Source organism: Chionomys nivalis, chromosome 16 (genome assembly GCF_950005125.1).
Source record: "Chionomys nivalis chromosome 16, mChiNiv1.1, whole genome shotgun sequence".
NCBI classification, from domain to species: Eukaryota; Metazoa; Chordata; class Mammalia; order Rodentia; family Cricetidae; genus Chionomys; species Chionomys nivalis.
Genome location: NC_080101.1, coordinates 43697907 through 43716666, shown reverse-complemented (window position 1 = coordinate 43716666; position 18760 = coordinate 43697907). Strand labels below are relative to the sequence as shown.

The following is an 18760-nucleotide window of genomic DNA, read 5'->3' as shown; positions in this document are numbered from 1 at the left end:
GGACATATCAAGTCACAGCTGGCAGCTGCTGGACAATAATGTAGTATACCTACTATCAGCATGGGCACCTGTGTATTCTCATCATTCTTAGCAGGAAAACACTATTCAGAGATCAGCAGGGCAGGCAGAGCTAATTTAGCTTCAGATGTGCCTAAGTACACATCTATCCACACAGTCCTATAGCATAGAAAGAAATCAATGCTTACTAGCTGTCAAGCCTTGGGAGCAGCTAGGAAAACTTGGAAACCATCATAGTAGAGCGAAAAGGGGCCCTAGTTTCTTAGTAAGCACTCTGCTCTATTGTTCATTCTTCCTGCCTCTAAAGAAAGGACTTAAGCATATTATTTACAGGTTCAACAGAGTCAGTTGTGGTGACAATGAGGTGCTCACTTTCACCTCAGAGCAAGTTCAAACTAGACTAAAGGCCTTTTGCATATAGATCATGAGTTTAAAACCTTGTAGTCAAGTACAAGTTCAGGGACCCAGATGCCCAACCAAGGTTACTAAGAAAAGCATGCCAATTCTTCACTAGTCAGTCTACTCGGGATCTATGTCTAAAAATTGTCGTGGGGCACTGTGTCCCCCCCCCCCCAAATTGCAGTTTTGTTCCTATGGCCTTCGACCGTTGTGTTGCCATGGTAAATCACTTAGCCTAAGAATGTGCGTCTGACCAATGAAAGCTATTCGTGTAGTTTCTTTTTTTGCTTCAAGCTTCCAGGGGAAGAGAGATTTTGGAAAGACTAGAATAGAAGAAGAAGAAGCTAGGAGAAAACACACACCAAACAAATGGACGAAATGAAGAGTAAGGTTATTCAAAAAGAATTTGATAAAGATATCAAAATAATGAAGAAAACAAAAACAAACTAAAGTTAGAAATAAACTCAACATAGCAAATAAAAAACACAGTAGAAAATCTCACTAACACAACTGATCACATAGGAGACAGACTATCACTATGGAAAACAGTGCAGAAGAATTGGAATATTTAATCTAATAAAAAGATAACTGTAAAAAAAAGTTGAAGAACTAAAGACAACAGATATATGGAAAAACTGGCTTATCAAGTGAGTTGAGTCAGAACTCACAAAATGGGACAGTGGTTCCAGGAGAGAAGGAAACAGAGATGAAAAGAGGTGAGGGAATGTTTTCTTGAGTATTCTGACACATTTGCTTGAAATTTTAATAATTCATTATTAACCAATGTCTGAATTCCTTCATTTCCCATCTCAACTACATGTGTTTCCAAACTACTTTTCTGATGATGAAGTTTAACATATATATATATATATATATATGAAGAGTAATAAACACACACACACACATATATATATATGTATTTCAAAATACTTCACTGTAAGAACTAGAAAGTCACCACTCCTTTTTGAGAACTCCCTGCTAATTGCTACATAGGATGCTGACAAATTTGGGATCTAATATTTGTTGCTTAAAATATTATATAATTGACCCATCTTTTGTCTGTAATTTGTTATTGTTCAGATCATCACGTCTACTATGCTCTTGTAAAATACCACCACTACCCAGGCTGGAGTTTATATATAAATGCATAATGGAATCCATCCCAAACATCATTTTTCCCAATTACTTGAGAGGAGGAACAGGAATCAGGAAATCTAAATACCAGGGACTTCAACAAATGTTCAATGGCTGTATTCCTTAGGGATGCAGATGAGGCATATTAAATTTGTCCTACTTCACTGCACTCTTTTCATTCATATTTAGTTCATTCAACTTATTTCTAATGTCAATCTGTTTCTATTATGATATGCCTGCTCCTGAACAGTGATCTCATATTCAGATCTGCTCTCTGCTTGTTTAACTTGCAGCACAGTGCTATACATTGCCTGCCCATAACAAAGGCAGCTTCTGTTGAGCAGGTTGAAGAGTTTGGCTCTCATCAGTTGACCATCCCTCAGGGTAAGTCTTAGGCCTATAGAAAAGAAGTGTCTCATTGGTTTCTCTCTTTTTTTTGTTTCATCTCAGAGAAAGCATCTGATCACTCTAAATCTATATTTCGATTACCTCTTAATTGAAAATTATCATGAAGTCCAAAGAATGAAGTTTTATTTACATAAGTCAATCTTCTGAAGGCACTTGAAACTTTTTATCAGTAAAATTTATTAATTTATATTGTGTAATCAAACTTTTATGTGACAATTAAAAACTAAAGATGCAAAGTTTATACATCTGAAATATATTTAAATGTAAATATCTCTTTAGCCTTGGTACAACCTTCCATATGTGAAAATGACCTAAATGTAGTGTGACTAAATTATCTGAAATAAAATTCATCCTGATTTTTTCAAATGCCAAGATAGTTCATCTTCATTATAGAAAGATACACTAAGAAAATCAGTATTCTATACTTTTGGTAGTTCTAAAAGAAAATGGGAGCTACTCAATCATGATATTTCTTATACTGAAGTCCCCCAAACTTCTGCCTTCTAACAAAATTACCACTAGTAGTGAAGGAGTTAAAAATAGTGTGTTAAGACACTCCTGGTCCAGCCAAACAAACACATGAATAATAGATGACCAAGGATCTTCCGTATGATGTAGGGACTGTGAAATGTTATAAAACATTCAGTCTCCTACTTGTGAAATGATTCAACAAGGCTTACATGTGAGGGATCCCTAAGGACAGCTCCATCTGCTTGCTTCCAACCACAGCTCTCTGTGAGATGAAAAGCCTGTTAGAGGATCTTGGCAGTCCCTTAATGGTTCCAAGCCTTCGTCTAATGCTTCTTTCTAAGAGGCCCCACATTTAAGCCATCCATTCAGTGATGTGGTTATAACATTCCGATTTTTAGCAAGTGAGTACTCGAAGGCCAAGTAAGAGTTTCTTGTCAGACAGCAAAAAGGATTAGTGACTGCAACTCTACAGAAGAGAAGACACTTGTGAATACAGATCCCAGTGGGATTAACAGGTTATATAGGGCAGCAAGAAAGCTTGTCAGAAGTGGTTCATCCGCTAGAGAAAATGGAGCATGCAAAAAGCACAGATAGCTTGTGTTTCAATCTTTTGTTTCAAATGCAACAGGGTACCTCCTGAGGGACCCTAAAAATAGATATCACTAATGAGAAAAGCTACTTTCTTCTGAAATTGCAAACAAAACAAAAGCTGTTTCCAAGAGTTCAACATACCTAGTTGGGACTCAAGTCATCCACATCACACTTTAAAAGTCACATTTCCTGTGATGAAATGGCTTGTTAAAATAATTACACTTTGTAACATCTTTGGGCATTAGCCCATTTATTTTAAAGCAGCCATAACATTCCACGGAGTTTTTTTTAACCACATTTTCTACATATTATGATATAACTGAAAGCATCATATGCCTTCATGCATTCGAGATGTACAAATAAGAAAAATATATCACTTCATACACTCCTTAATTTTTCACATTTCTGTTTTTTCATCTATAAATGACAATATGATAATACCTGCCTCCTGAAGACATTTTAAAGAATGAAGCAAACAAATTCTGGATGTAAGTGGATTGGGTCCATGTTGTATCAATGACTTCTTTTTAAAATATCAGATATTAAGTATTATATACTAAATACCTTTTAGTGTATGCTTACTACTTCTTGGGATCTCCTTTAAGGTTAAATGTTTACTATTTAATGTGGAGACAATGGAAAATAGAAGTTCTTTCCAGGCTGAAAAGTCAGATGTGGGTATAAAAAGACATTTGAATCCTTTTGATGTTGATTCTTTGACATCCTCATGGGAAGAACTAATTAGGACCAATAATACAGACAGCTCACTGTGTATTGGAGTTAGTCCTTGCTCGTGGGACCCAGTCAATACAAAATAAGCAGAAATGAGTATCTCATGGGGAAGGATTCTTGTTTTAGTCATTTGCCTAGAAATAAAACCTATGAGTCATTTTTAATTCCTGACTTACTTATACATCAGCAAAATATATGAACATTTTAGAGAAAGATGAACATGATTATTCAGAAGTCAATACCACTATTTTTTAAATATATGTAGGAGTCAATACAGCAACTTTTAAAATAAAATCTTGTCCATTATATCTCGATAATTTTACAGATGCACTCAAAGAAATAATCAAAATATCTAAATTATACATTATGCTTTCATCATATGAATTAACTAATGCATAAATTAATTGTATAAAGAATTAATCAAAGGCCTTTTAATAAGTTACCATTGATAGACAGAAAACTGACCCTCTGATGAAAGACTTCGCCTGTTTGTTAGTAAATGTTTAATGATGGGCTCTATAAGACAGCAGAGTAGCTTGATATTTGTATGCTTGCATATGGAAATACTTCTTCCATAATAGAATTTTTGTTACCAATTTGATGGCACTAGATGCAGAACTTGGATGAAATGTTCAGTAAACTGCAAACTTCTGTATGAAAGTTATACCCAACAGTACTGTAAATGTAAATCATGCCCAGATGGTAAATATGTTGACTTCTGAATATGCATTACTTTTGTTTCTAAATAATTTAATTATAGCTTATATAGTTAATCTTTAATAAAACTATGTTTAACAATTGGCTCACAAAATTTCTGTAAACCTTATAGTAAACTCTTCCCAGCTGGAACAAGCTGGCTCTAGAGTCCAAGTACCTTAGCTCACTGTTGGCCAGCTAGAAATAAAGCTAAGGTGGAGCAGAAAGTAAAAACTGGGGCAAAATTTCCATTCTAAAGGATGTTTAGGACAGAGATCTCAATGCTGAAAGGGCATATGCATTTCTGTTTTACAACTAAAGACAAATCTAAAGTATGTTCTTCTCATAAAACAAAGTTTGATAGATTTTCTTCATTAGAAATTTACGTTCTAGAAGCTCAGTGCATACAATTGGAATTGTAAAATTCTAATACTCATGAGGGAGAAGGATCATCAAAGACCTCAGAGTCCACTCCCACCAGTGACACACTTCCTCCAAAGAGGCCACACCTACTCCAACAAAATCACACTTCCTAATAGCGCTACTCCCTATGGGGGCTAATTACATTCAGTTGGAATCAAAACAGTCTTTAGGAATCCTTCAGACTGACTCCATGGCTTGATAGCCAGTAAGCCTCCAAAAGAAATCAACACATATGCAAAGCTTATAGTGACAATACATTCAGTGACTTAGTCAGCCTAGGAGGTCTAACTCCATTCTCTTTACCTTAAGAAATGAAACATCTGTCTCCTTGATAATTTTGAGGCAAGTCCAGAGTCTTTCCAAGATTTCCGAACCCAGACAACTTTCCTCACTTGAGTGCTACTCCATTCAAACCTTGTGCTATTCAGAATATGCAACCATATTGTCCCTCTTAAGTCCCTTGTATCATTCTGGTCCAACTACTCTCGTGAAGGAGCCACTTGATAAAGAACCTCAAGCCTAATACACTTGAGAAACTTAATATATATATAAACTTACAGTCCTACAGTTCAGACAGACCAAAGTACATGACCAAGTCAAGGTCCAGTAGGGAGCATTATGCCTCTTTCTAGCTCCTGGTGGTTTGCCTGCAGTTTCTGAATTTTCTGGCCCCAGTGGCTCACTGTCATCCCATTCTTCATTAGCATTCTCTGGGAAACATCCCTTCACCTTCCTCTGTGCTTGCGCGTGGTTTTGTACAAATTTTCCTTTTACAGAGACATTAACCATACTGGCCTATGATCTATATTAATTGTTTTATTTAACAACCTTAATAAAGACCACATCTTCAAATTAGATCCTAACATTGGGTACATCAACCTGTCACTTGTAGAAGGCATAACTCATCTCAGAGAATTCCTATCCATTTTCTACTAGTTAGATGGTCTCTTTACTAGCCTTCATAAAAGCAAGCTGCCTTGTAACTTTATTGGTGATTAAGCAAAGACACAAGGCTTAGCTTAGTGTTGTGCTAAATCAATAAAATTATTAATAATTCCCATGAGATAAAGTACCTCTGTTGCTAAATCATGAAATATGACCCAGAAGCCTTTTCATAAAGACTATGATATGAAGTGACTTGGTTTCCAGGAGAACAAACAAAAGTATCAGTATTCATATGTGTGTGTTTGTGTGAGTGTGTGTGCATGTATGTATATCACATATAATAATAATATGTTCTGTGATGGCTAAGTTTGGTTATTACCTCAACTGCTGCCTGAACACGACCCAAAAGTGGGGTCATATGGGGAGATTTCTGAGTGCTTGTGAGAAAATTCCAAGAAACAGTCAAGAGTCTTGTGACTTCAGTTTCTTCAAAAATATGAAACTGTTCTTGGATTATGTTTTTGTCCTTCACCCCACCTCATCCTGTAGCCCCATAGTTTGTAACAGCACAGCTCATTCTTCTATATATGATGTGTAGGTCAACTCTCAGCCTTGGCTAATACAAGGTGATTTCCAGACCAGACAAAATCTCACTATCAGCCAAAAATTAATTTTCTTAACCTTTTTTAAGTTTCATAGGATGGAACAGAATATTGAAATAAAGGCAAAAAAAAAATAAGAATTACATTGCAAGACTGAAGAGATGTCTCAGCAGTTAAGAGCACTGAATATTCTTCCAGAGGACAAGGGTTCAATTCTCAACACCCTTGGGGCAACTCAAAACCTTCTGTAACTCCAGTTTTAGGAAGTTGGATGCCCTCTTCCAGTCTCAACAGGCATTGTATGCATGAGGTGCACAAAACACCAATATGCCTAAAATAAAATAATCCTTAAAGGGGAATTATACTGCACAGAATAAAGAGAGCTATTTAATTAAACTATGTCAATAAATAAAATTTACATTACAAATGAAAAATGTTTCCATACTGTCCAGTATTTCTGGGAGGAGAGCAGTATATTTCACAGGACTTAATTCAGAACTCGGCACGGATAAGCACCACCATTAATGCACCAACACACTTATGTGAGCCTTCGAATATCGCAGGTGCTCTGCTCACAATATGGCTGGAAGTTAGAATAGAAAGTCTTGAAACTTTGCTTTCACTGACAGCAAGTAAATGCTAATTTTCCTTAACTGGGGAGATTGCTGTCTAAAACAAAACATACAGCCCATCTATATGTTAATAGCTGCTTGTTTAGGCAAATCGCTTAGGGGTTCCGTGACTATAAACATGTCATCATACTTCTGACTTTTAATGGGCTGATTACTAGTTCTGACAAGAAATATGGCTCTCGTGGTAAAAGAATACAAAATATAATAAGTTCCCCAAGCAATAGCATGCCTAGTGTTATTGAGTCCGATGTCTGCGATGCTGAAGATGACTAATACTTTGTGGGAACCATGCCTGCCGTGGTGTGTTCAACACTTTCCTGAGGCAGCTCAGAGAAAATGTTTCTGAAATGCCATGTGGCAGGGATGGAAGAATTTAAAACACACAATTAAGTTTCTTTTAAATACGGTGAATAAAGCTGATTTAGCATACATATGACTGGGTGTTCATTTTTGCTCTAGACCCTACACGCCTGATAGTAGACTACTTGCTATTATACAAACAAGCAGCACCAAGAGCGTCCTTGCATAAGATGTATTTAAAAGTTCTTTTTTTTTTGCTTCTTTTTTATTGATTTTCATTGAGCTCTACATTTTTATCTGCTCCTCTCCCTGCCTCTCCTCTCACCTTCAACCCTCTCCCAAGGTCCCCAAGCTCCCAATTTACTCAGGAGATCTTGTCATTTTCTACTTCCCATGTAGATTAGATCTACATATGCCTCATTAGGGTCCTCAACAATGAGGACCCTAAAAGTTCTTTGGTGACTTGAGAGATGACTGAACTGAAAACAAATCGCCTTTCCTAGATAAAACCACTTTTACAAAGTTTCCTGTGCCCCTGTCTGTATTCTTTCCATCTTCTCTTTAATCTGGTCTGGCAAAGTCAGAGCATAAATGCGAATTGCGGGGCAAGCATGTAACACATATGTTTGCCTGGATGAAAGGCAATAATGGAAACTAGAGCAGAAGGAGTGAGGTAGAAGACAGAGTTCACAAATCAAAGTTCATCAACATTAGCCACCTGAAAATGGCAAGTTCTGGCTAGTTAGATTTCCCATGCTGGTGCTTTTCTCTCAAAAGGAAAGCCCAATGGAGTTCAAATGAGATGGATTGAGATCACAGAAAACCTCCCATTTCTTTGGTTTCAAGAGGAGCTCTTGGGCTATCCAGGTGTGATGTATAGCTGACTCTTACTGTTATTATATGACGTCACTGCATCATGTCTGAGCGACAAAGGGCATCCTCTCTTCATCCCAGTGCTTGTTAAGGTTTCGTAATCCCCATCTTCCAAGAGTTGGGGGGTGTAAGGGACAGGGGAGAACTGTATTCAGTGGGAAATGTGCCAGGCCTGGGAAGCTGGGGTCCTTTCACAAGGCATTCTGGAACAGGCCAACATGGGCTCAGAGAGTTTATTTCTTAAATTCTCAAGATTTCTGTGAGACAGTTATCAAACATAATTATTATTGTAAATTGAATTATACACATTCAAATAAATCATAATCAAAACAGAAATGCTAAATATCTGAAGTGTTGAGAAGCTCCACCCAGCCCAGTTACTCTCTTTTCAGGCCTAGCCCTTGAGAAAGCTCATTCCAGAGGGCATTAAAAGGCCCCTCCCCCATGGTTTCTCTTAGTGGTTTTCTCCTCTTCCCCTGGGACCATCCAAAAATGCCTTGCACAGATTCAGTCTGGATTTATTAATTTGGTTCAATTGGCTTATTACATCAATAAAGGTGGATGGATATCCAATAACCAGGGATTCAAAACTTATCATAAAGTTCATTCCTTTATAATTATTTTTGACACATCCTTCTTTATCTGTGCTTTTAAAGATTTTTGTGTCTCTTATTTTATAATAGTAGAAATATTATGCAAATGTTTGCTGTAAGTAACTGAAGTGGGACTGCTTAAAGCAAAGACACTGGAAACTTTACAAATTGGTGTGTGACTTATTGTACACTGAGCAATGATCTTAACAAATTTGTGAGTAAACGTATTTTAGTAATGGATGCTGAAACTACAATGTGTACTATCTGTAACCACTGCATTCTCAAACAAAATTCATAAATTATCTTTCAGTGCCTGAAAATTATTATACAGTTCAGAAAAATAAATCTGGTCATAGTGTTCATGAAATTCCAATATTGTTTCAGTGTCCTTTTTCTCCTTAAAGCAAATAAAAATATTAACCAATATTCATGTCAAAACTATGAATTCAACTATCCACTATAAACCCTTTATATAAATAATGTGATCATGTGTGGTATAATAAAGCAATAGAAAAAAGTGTGCTAGCTGACTTTTTGTTTTTGTTCTCAACTTGACACAAGCTGTCATCATTTCGGAAGAGGAAACCTCAGGTGAGAAAATAACCCTGCCAGATTGGCCTGGACATTTTCTTAATTGATGATTGATGTGGGAGTCCCACTCACTCTCGGTGGTATTATAACTTCTGGCCTAGTGGTACTGAGTGTGTATAAAAAAAAGCAGCTTGAGCAAACCTCGGGAAGAAACCCAAGAAGCTTCTTTCCTTGTGACTTCTGCTTCAGTTTCTGCTCCTAGGTCACGCCTGGAGTTCCCACCCTAATGCTGGTCATGGACTGTGATATGGATTGGTAGGTGCCTTATCATAGCAATAGAAACTCTCTCTGAAACAACGCATAAGCTTTCTTTAGTCAGGATCTAGTTCTCACATGCTTATAATCACCCTTTTGCTTTTACCACAGAACAACAACTTACTTTGGGGGGAGGAGTTTAATTTTATGAGTTCCTCTTGGGCAAATTAGTGAAATGGGTATCTTCCAGAGAGTAATTTCAGGAGTCAAAAGAGATGTTTGTGGAGAAACGCTATACAGACAGAATGTAGGCATTGTCATAAATTCAGCAACTATGTTCCCGCTTCTGAGTGCTAAACATTTGTAGTGTTTACAAAGAGTGACTTTTGATCCTAACTTCATATTGCTTACAATAATTAGACAATCACAGATGTTTCTGTGCATAGATAAAAATCAAGGGTTGACCGAATATACTCAGTTTTCTAATTTAAAAGTCAAGTTCATTTCTAAAAATCACTGTGTAAGTTATCCAGTGACTTTTTCCCTAAGGTTGAAGAAAAAAAGCTCACGTGCAGTTTTCTATATTTCAAGAAAACACAATAAACACGTTTGGTGCTTGTTTCTCATAGTGCAGAATATGTTGTCCAACAGGCTTACGAATTTATGTCTTTTGCGTGGATTAAAGAACAATGAGCACATATAAGATGAAGCTTTAGGGGGAGACTGGCAAAACTGGAAAAGTGGAAACGTATAAAAGCCTTCAGGAACAAAGACTAACTCATTACATCGCCGGATTAATGAGCCCTGCTAGAGTTACAGCCGGTAAAGTTCGCGGAAAGCTTCTCCGCTAGCTTGACTAAATACCCTACTTACACCTCTGAGATTTGCGACAAAGCAAATGCAATGCGTTGCAGAGGGCAAGTTAATCTCACTCACAAAAGTCTGGCACCGGAGGTTGCAGCCTTGACTTCTGGTGACCATGAAACAGACCAGTGTCAGCCCCGATAACAAAAGGATCGCGAGGATTTGCCTAGAGCCAGAAAGGTCTTTTTCTTTCCACCCTGGTTACCAACTTCCGATTCCACCCATTCCATGGGCAAGGCGCCAAACCGAAGAGAAGCCCCAAGACTGCTGTCAGCCGGTAGCAGCTCGAACATGCAACATTTCAAGATAATCAAAAGCAGAAACGAAATGGCAGAGGCTCAACTTGTGCTTCCGAAGCACAGCCGCATCCAGTCCTGGACTCCTCAACTATCACCTTCCAACTGCTGGAAGAACCACCAGAAAACTGAGGCTCCTGCAGTCTCAGAAGCGCCAGCTTCTAATTAAACATTCTGTCTCCTGAAAACCGTCCAGATAAGATCGAGCCCTGAGCCCCGCTACAACTTCAGCAGGTTTGCAGAGGGTGCACACGCCAGGTGTCCGACAGGGGGGCGGGGAAATCACTCTCCCGGAGCGCCACCCCAGCTGCCCTAGGACAGCGTGGCGGCGACGCAGCGCACCGGACCAGAAGTAAGACCGCGCCCTCCTGCGGGCAAGAGCTAAGGGGCCGAAGGCACACACGTCCTGGATGGGACAGCGAGGGTGGGGATCCCTCCAGTGCTTTCAGCATGCTCATGGGTCCTTAGCCGTGAGCTGCGGATCCAAGGAGAGACCTCCACAAGCCGGTTTGGGAGGACGGTCTGCTCCCAGAACCCGGACTCAACGGGGCACTTACCAGCTGCAGCGCGCAGAGACAGATGAGCGAGCAGCGCCCGGTGCAGCAGCCCATGGTGTGGCCGGCGTCCCAGCAGCGCGGCTTGAGACAGATCTGCGAGCGCAGACACCGGTGCCGGTGACTTCTGATCACCCCGCGCTGCACGCTCGCCGCCTGGGCAGCCTCTGGGCCCCGTGGCCAGCTTTCGGCTCGCGGCAGTCGGGTCGGACTGGGGCTCGCTGCCGCCTTTGTTAATCTGCACGCAGGGCAGGCGGAGGTCAGTGCGGAGCTCCCGAGCCGCTGCTTTGCCTGGGGTCCCTGCCTCCTAGAGCGCGGGTCTGCTTCGTGGGGAGGGTGAGCCGGACGGGAGGGCGGGGGGACCGAAGAGGCTACAGCTGGTGAGTGGGTGAATGCCTTTTAGGGGAGGGGAGTGTGCTGGAGGTGGGCGTCTAGAAAGTGCGGTGGGCTGTCTGAGTAGGCGTGTGAGCGTTGTGTGCGTGCTAGTCTCTCTCTCTCTCTCTCTCTCTCTCTCTCTCTCTCTCTCTCTCTCTGTGAGTGTGTGTGTGTGTGTGTGTGTGTGTGTGTGTGTGTGTGTGTGTGTGTGTATAAGAGAGAGCCGCTGGGGAGGATTGCCTTGTCTTGTTAAGAGTCTGGGGAAAGAGAAAGAGATTGTGATTGAGAGAAAGCTAATGAATATGAATGAGTGACAATCTGGGAAGCCCCCGGGGATTTGCGTCCGTGGTGCTCGGAGCAATTTCAGGGTCACAGGCCTTGGGGTTTTCCCTTCGGGTGTGAAGAGTGGGTTGAAAACCTCTGCTAAACAGGGAGCTAGGTTTAACCAAGGGACCTCGGGGAGGTACAAGTTCAGTTTGGTGGTGTGTGGGGAAGAATGGCCCAGAGACTTGAAGCTAAGAATGAACGCGCTCTACACACGCATGGCAAGATCCAGACAGTGGATGCAGCCACCGCGGAAGGAGGGAAGGGGCTGTGGGCACGACCAAAGGGGCGGTACAATAAGGCTTCTGGCACGCAGCTCTGGGTTCAGGTCATGGTCACTGTTTTCTTGCAGGGCGCCCCTGCTGGAATCTTGAAAAAGTTGACTAGGGTCGCAGCAGAGAATAATGTTCCCCCAGGAGCTCAGAGACCAGAGACACTGTGAAAATTGACTTAGGGATCTAATTCAGAGTGCCCTAGGAATCTACACTGAGACATTCATTGACAAGGGGAAGGGGAGGGCCGTGCAAGGCCGTTTAATAATAATGAGGTATTTCTAAAATAAACGCAAATATGAAGTTGTGCAAAGAGAAATAAATTGAGAAAAGTCTGAGAGTAAAACCTCATTCTAGTTAGTTAAGGTACCAGACAAACTCCATGAATTCTAAAGAAACTCTCAGATTCCTCTGCCCATCAACAGAACAGAGCCTGGGAGTTCTTCCGACTTAAATTTCCACAGGGCTCAGCACAAGTAGCTGAAATAACTCTATGAGAACCAGGAATAAAACCCTGACCAATTGCGACCAAAGAAGCCGATTTCAGAGTAAGACTCCAAACACTGTTTACCCCACTGCTGCCCCCGTAGTAGGTTCTTGATTTATAGATTAAGAAAAGGTGAAAGCTAGGTGGTGTCTCGGGCCTGCTGTTTCGACACTCTGGAGGCATAAATCAGCTGATCTCTTTGAGCTGAAGGTCAGCCTGGTGTGTAAAAGCAGGACAGGTGAGGGATTTTCGTGGTACCTTTGCTCCATATTTGGAGATTTTTCCCAACCCATTCAGGCATAAAAAATTTTTGGTTTTTGTTTATCTTGTAGTTAAGTGTCCTGTTCTTTCAATTTTTTCAACAGCATTCATTTTTTTTCTAATTTAGCAATATTGTTTCAAAGAAAAATCTACTTATGATATCCCTGGAATTATACTAAGAACACACAAGTTATCTCAAATTGCTGTCTAAAAAAGTTAAGAGGGTTCATTGTTGAAAGTCCATTTTTTGTTCATTCTTGTGAGAAGGAAGAAGGATAGTCAGAAGTCTTTTTGTTTATTTTTTTAACCTAACTTTAAGACATCCCTGTTCAAGGACCATGAGGGAGTGCTGATTTTATACACACAGAACATATTCATGGCCATCACTGCTGATTGAGAGCAATAAAGTGATCGACACTGACAAATAAATAGTTTAGTGTATGGGGAAAGACTTGCAGAAAGTCTTAGCACTGACTACTCTAGTGGCTGAAGGAAAAGGTTCCAGAAGAGGGAACAGATAAGTCTGTCTATGTCTTACATAAACTGTAGCCACCACTTCATATCCTGAGGTTGTGATGAACCATGAGAATGAAACCGGTGGTCCTTCTCTTCAGCTCACCCACAATGGATTTTACTTGGCATTTAATTCATCTCTTCAGGAAGCGCTATACAACAGTTAACATGCTCCTAAGACTTGTCAAGTGCCAGGCAGCAGCCGCTGTGCCTATTTATTCATTTGATACCCACAATAACCCCACTGAAGTAGATGCATGGACAAGCTGTGGGTACAGACAGAGAAAGTTCCCTGATGACCACAAGGAGGCATAGGGAAATCAATCTGACTTGAAAGCCTCTGGGCATCAGCTCACCTTACTGTCACTAAAACCTAGGGCACAGAAACATTCATCTACCAGGCAGGGCATGTAGGGACATGATGGGGGAGGGTGCTCTCCTAGAGGAAGCTGTGGTGATTTGTACTGGCCACTCCCCAGAAGCAGTGTTAACAGGTGGGATGGTTTTAAAAAACCTGAAGCCCGCTTATACTTCTGCCTCATCTCCCAAGAGACCCAGATTGGAATTTTGTCTTTGTATAATTCAAATAGTTAGTTGAAAATGCATTGATTTTAAATGAATTTTTTTTAAAAAAAATAGGCAACTTTAATAGCAGTTCAAGAGGTTTATGAAGCTTTGCTTTTTGCTGGTTGCATCCTTTATGATTTATCTTTAAATGGTACTGGAAATCCTGAGCTGCCGACATACCTGTTATTAAACATATTAGTGCATTGCAGGGCATTTTGTTGCTGTTCATTTGTTTCTTTGTTTCTTTCCCCTCTTGTATCTTATTTATTTATTTTGGAAAGCTCCTTTAAGAATCTTTAATACTTTCTCCCCTAATACTCTGAGATTTACAAATGAAAAGGCCTATAAGGGGAAGAAAACACAGTTAAAATATCAGATCTGAAAGTGCAGATTTCTGGATGTCTTAGTTGAGTTGTACTTATTCAAGGAACTTGGGACCAAAGATATTTTGGAATATTTTCATAAATATAACAAGATAATTAAGGGATAGGACCCAAGCCTAACCATGAGATTCTGTTATATATCCTATGCATCTAGTCTAAAGGAATTTTCACACATGCTTGAGCCTTGACAACATGAAATCACGGGTGAAGTTTCATTCATACCTGTGGCATCATTCTGAATTTTCAGAATTTAGTGTTTCATTTGAGAAAATGGTTTCCTGTTTCTCCTTAAATAAAAAACCTGGGCCGGGTGGTGGTGGTGCATGCCTTTAATCCCAGCACTCGGGAGGCAAAGGCAGGCGGATCTCTGTGAGTTCGAGGCCAGCCTGGTCTACAAGAGCTAGTTCCAGGACAGGAACCAAAAGCTACGGAGAATCCCCGTCTCGAAAAAAAAAAAAAAAATCTGGAAGTTTCCTTCCGGTTATTTTAAGGCCTTCATATTTCTTTTGCAATTTTTCTTGGGTTCTGAAATTTGTAACTAATGCAAAATGATAATGTATAATGTGCGTTGTGTGTGTATCTAAGGCTTTTACAACTCTAAATCTATCGCTTATGAAAATCATTTTAATTATTGTCTTAGTCACTTTACTATAGCAGTAAAAAGACACCATGACCAAGGCAACTCTTACAGAATAAAGCGTTTAATCAGCGAGCTTACTTGGATTTTCAGAGGATTAGTCCCTGGTCATCATGGCAGGGAGCATGGCAGCACAAAGGCAGGCATGACCCTGGAGCAATATACACCCTGAAACATAGAGCTTTATACCCTGGGCCATAGACCGTGGGAGAGGAAGAGAGAGTCACCAGGCCCGGCCATGGGCTTTTGAAATCTCCAAGTTCACTCCCACTGACACACCAGCTCTTCATCCTTCCCCAAACGTTTACAAATTGGGGGCTAAGCATGCCAATACATGAGCCCATGGGGAACATTTTCTTCAATCCACCGCAGTTCTCATCTTTTTCCTAGTATTTTAGCATGCACATAAAATCCTGGAGAAATACACAAGTATACAAAACACACTATCTTACTTAAAGGAAACATTAAGCTAAACCTACAGTTCAAAATGAATGCTGTTTTAGTTTTTTCCTGTGTGTTTAAATATTTGCTTTCCTCATTTGGCATAAGAGGCAGAACACAGGGCCTTGCTCTAGCTCCGTCCATAATACTTGCTCTGTCCGTGATCTGAATCACTCACTGTCCCATTGGGCATTTTCATTCAGGTAATTGAGATGAGGTTTAAATGACCATTAAAATAGCAAAAAAAAAAAAAATGCATAACATCAAATAAATTAGTAACAAGAGAATGAACAATCATTTCTTTAATCTGTACTGTGATGTAATAACTAATGATTCCAGAGGGAGTAAGAATCAGCCTATCCCAGAGATGAGCCCCTAATTGGTCATCTAATACCAAATGGGAAGCCCTGAAACCACACACACACAGGGTAGTGATCATCACATAATCTAATACAAAATGGCCATCCCTCAAATCACATACACACACATACACACACATGCATGCACACACACACACACGGTAATGTTTATCTGATCAGGGTAAATTTATTTCATTGTGTATTATTATACACATAGATACAGATACAGATACATAGGCTGATATATACTTATGTAATAATAATCAAAGAAAAAGAGGCTATCAGTTTGAGAATGAGGTTGCATGGAAGGAATTGGAGAGACTTGGGAGGGGCTGGAGAGAGGAAAGTGAAGGAGAAAGTGCTGTAATTATGTTTTATTTGAAAATGTATAAAAATTTCACCCAAGGTAATCAAAGTTCACAGGAGTCAAAAGAAAACCTCTTTATGAAGGTTTTTTTTTTATACTATATAGCATTTTGCAAACATAAAGCTTGTTTGGATATTTCAAAATATATTTCTGGGAATGAGAAGTGGCATTTGAAGCTGAACTGTATCTACCAGCTCTTTTTGTATTTGGATCCACATGTGCTCTCAGTAACGCTGTAGGTTCATCGGAAAGAAGTCTAACTCACCATAAGAAAGCATGTTTCTACTGTGTTTATTTTTTACCAGTGGACTTTCTGTGATGTGCCTATGCTAAGAGGAAATGAGGAATTTATGGATTTTTGAGAGGAAAAGAAAGAAACACAACTTTTTTTAAAAAATTCTAACTCGGTACAAAGATGTATTTATCAAAATAAAATAAAAAGCAAAACTGTACCCAAATCTACTGTCCGGTTACAAAATCACACAGACACTTTCATATAAGTACTCAGGTATGGTCAGAATTCTGCTACTATAATAGAGAAGAAAACACACAAATTCATATCACCAAACAACAAATCCAGTCAAAGTAACTCTTTAAGGACTGGGGCAGGTGGGAACAGGAGGGAAAGAGTTCTGGGAGAGATAACTAGAGATGGAGAGGAAGGTGGTTAAGCTTTGGGGAGGATCAAACATATAAAAATACACTTTGAAAAATATAGCTAGGGCTGGAGAAATGGCTCAGAGTTTAAGAGCACTGGCTGCTCTTCCAAGGGTCCGGAGTTCAATTCCCAGCAACCACATAGTGGTTTAAAGCCATCTATAATGAGATCTGGTGCCCTCTTCTGGCGTGCCTATGTACATGCAGGCAGAACAGTGTGTACTATATAATAAAAAGATACTTTAAAACTTTTTTTAATAGAAAATTATTACTAGAAAAAAGAACCTGTGATTCATGCAGACCGTAAGTGACTGCTCTTGGCTGCCAGTCTGTGGATCCCAAATTCTCTCAATCTATGTACGTTGGAGGTTCACAGTCAGACTTTGCCCAGATACATGGTTCTAGCATGATATCATGTATTCTAGTCCAATGATCCCCAAATCACCCCACACCCCAGAGGTTTAGAACAAGTAACCAACACATTACTGGTAATCTCTATTTCTTTTCCTAACTCCATCTTTCCCCCCCCATTTCTTCTCTCTCCCATCACCACCTCATAGCAGTCAGTTATCAGCAAATACATATAGAAATTAAGGAAAGTAAGCTTATCAGGTAAAATAAATACCCTGAATTATAGTGGCTAAAACTGTGAAAATTTATATCTTAATTATACGAGCATTCTTAGATGATAAGGACTTTCCATGTGACATGCCAGTGAATTACATCTGTGATCTATATGAACTGTAGCTCTACCCTTCTCATGATGCGCTGAGGTGGGGGATAAAGTAATAAAATGTTGCACATGAGTTTTTGAAGACTAGATATTGAAGAAAATATATCTGGTCTGGAGTTGCAATCACCACCTGACCCACAAGGTGGACTAAAAAATCTAATTCAGCCACGAATAAGAGGAAGGGGAGTGGATTTCAACACAGGTGGATCTATGAATATATATATATATATATATATATATATATATATATATATATTCTAAACTCATTTTTCCTGTAGTCTCCTTTGCTTAACCTACCCACCCAGAGAAAGCATTTTCCAATCAGGGTCACTAAGTTCGCATGCTGAAAGACTCCACATAGAAGGCACTGTTTTCCTTGTTTCATTTCCACTTCAACTGTACTTATTTTATTGAGTTAATGAACTGTAATGACATCTCTAATATAGTTAGGGTGATGCGTTTTGCTGAATCAGGAAGTATTTGTTGAGCTTCTCAAAGAAGATAATTCTTCATTCTTCTGCTAAGACAAATTCTCAAGTGGCACCAAGATGATAATCTTTCAGAGAGTAGAGCATTGGCAACCAAAGCAGCACATGGATTGCTACACCCAGGACTTGTCCCAACCTGGTCATGTCTCCTTTCTTGCCCTGGGGACACAATATACCTCTCACCCATACTGACCTTAGGTTGCCTGTGTGGCTTAGCTTGGCTCCAGAAATGTGGGCACATAGATGCTGTGGACTTGTATAAGTTGTACTGTTTCCTTTTCTCATCACTTCTGTAACCAAATATCTCAGAGAAACAACGGGGAGGGTAAATTTGCTTGGGCTTACATTGAGAGGGTAAATCCATCATGAAGAGGAAGACCTCATATCTGGACAGAGCTAATCATGCTGCTTTGCTTGAATAGTAGTCATATACATATACATATATATATATATATATATATATATATATATATATATATATACACACACACATACACAAAACTTTTTTTTTCCAGGAAACTGTGTCAGCTGACCAACTTAGAAATCCTGGAGTAGGCTGCAGAAGCCAGACGAGCACATAGGTGGTCCCGCTGAGGGTCAGATCAGCAGATGCTGTAAGGGAGAACAGAAACATAAGGA

General features: G+C 39.7%; 1 protein-coding gene across 1 annotated transcript in view; it reads right to left on the bottom strand.

Moving 5' to 3' along the window:
- Window positions 1–11708, bottom strand: part of Nkain3 (sodium/potassium transporting ATPase interacting 3) — a 567950-nt gene extending 556242 nt beyond the window's left edge. Inside the window, exon 1 of the mRNA XM_057790889.1 lies at window positions 11261–11708. Within this exon, the coding sequence (XP_057646872.1) occupies window positions 11261–11314 (54 nt within the window). The 5' untranslated portion in view covers window positions 11315–11708. The remainder of the gene's footprint in view (window positions 1–11260) is intronic.
- Window positions 11709–18760: the final 7052 nt, after the last annotated feature.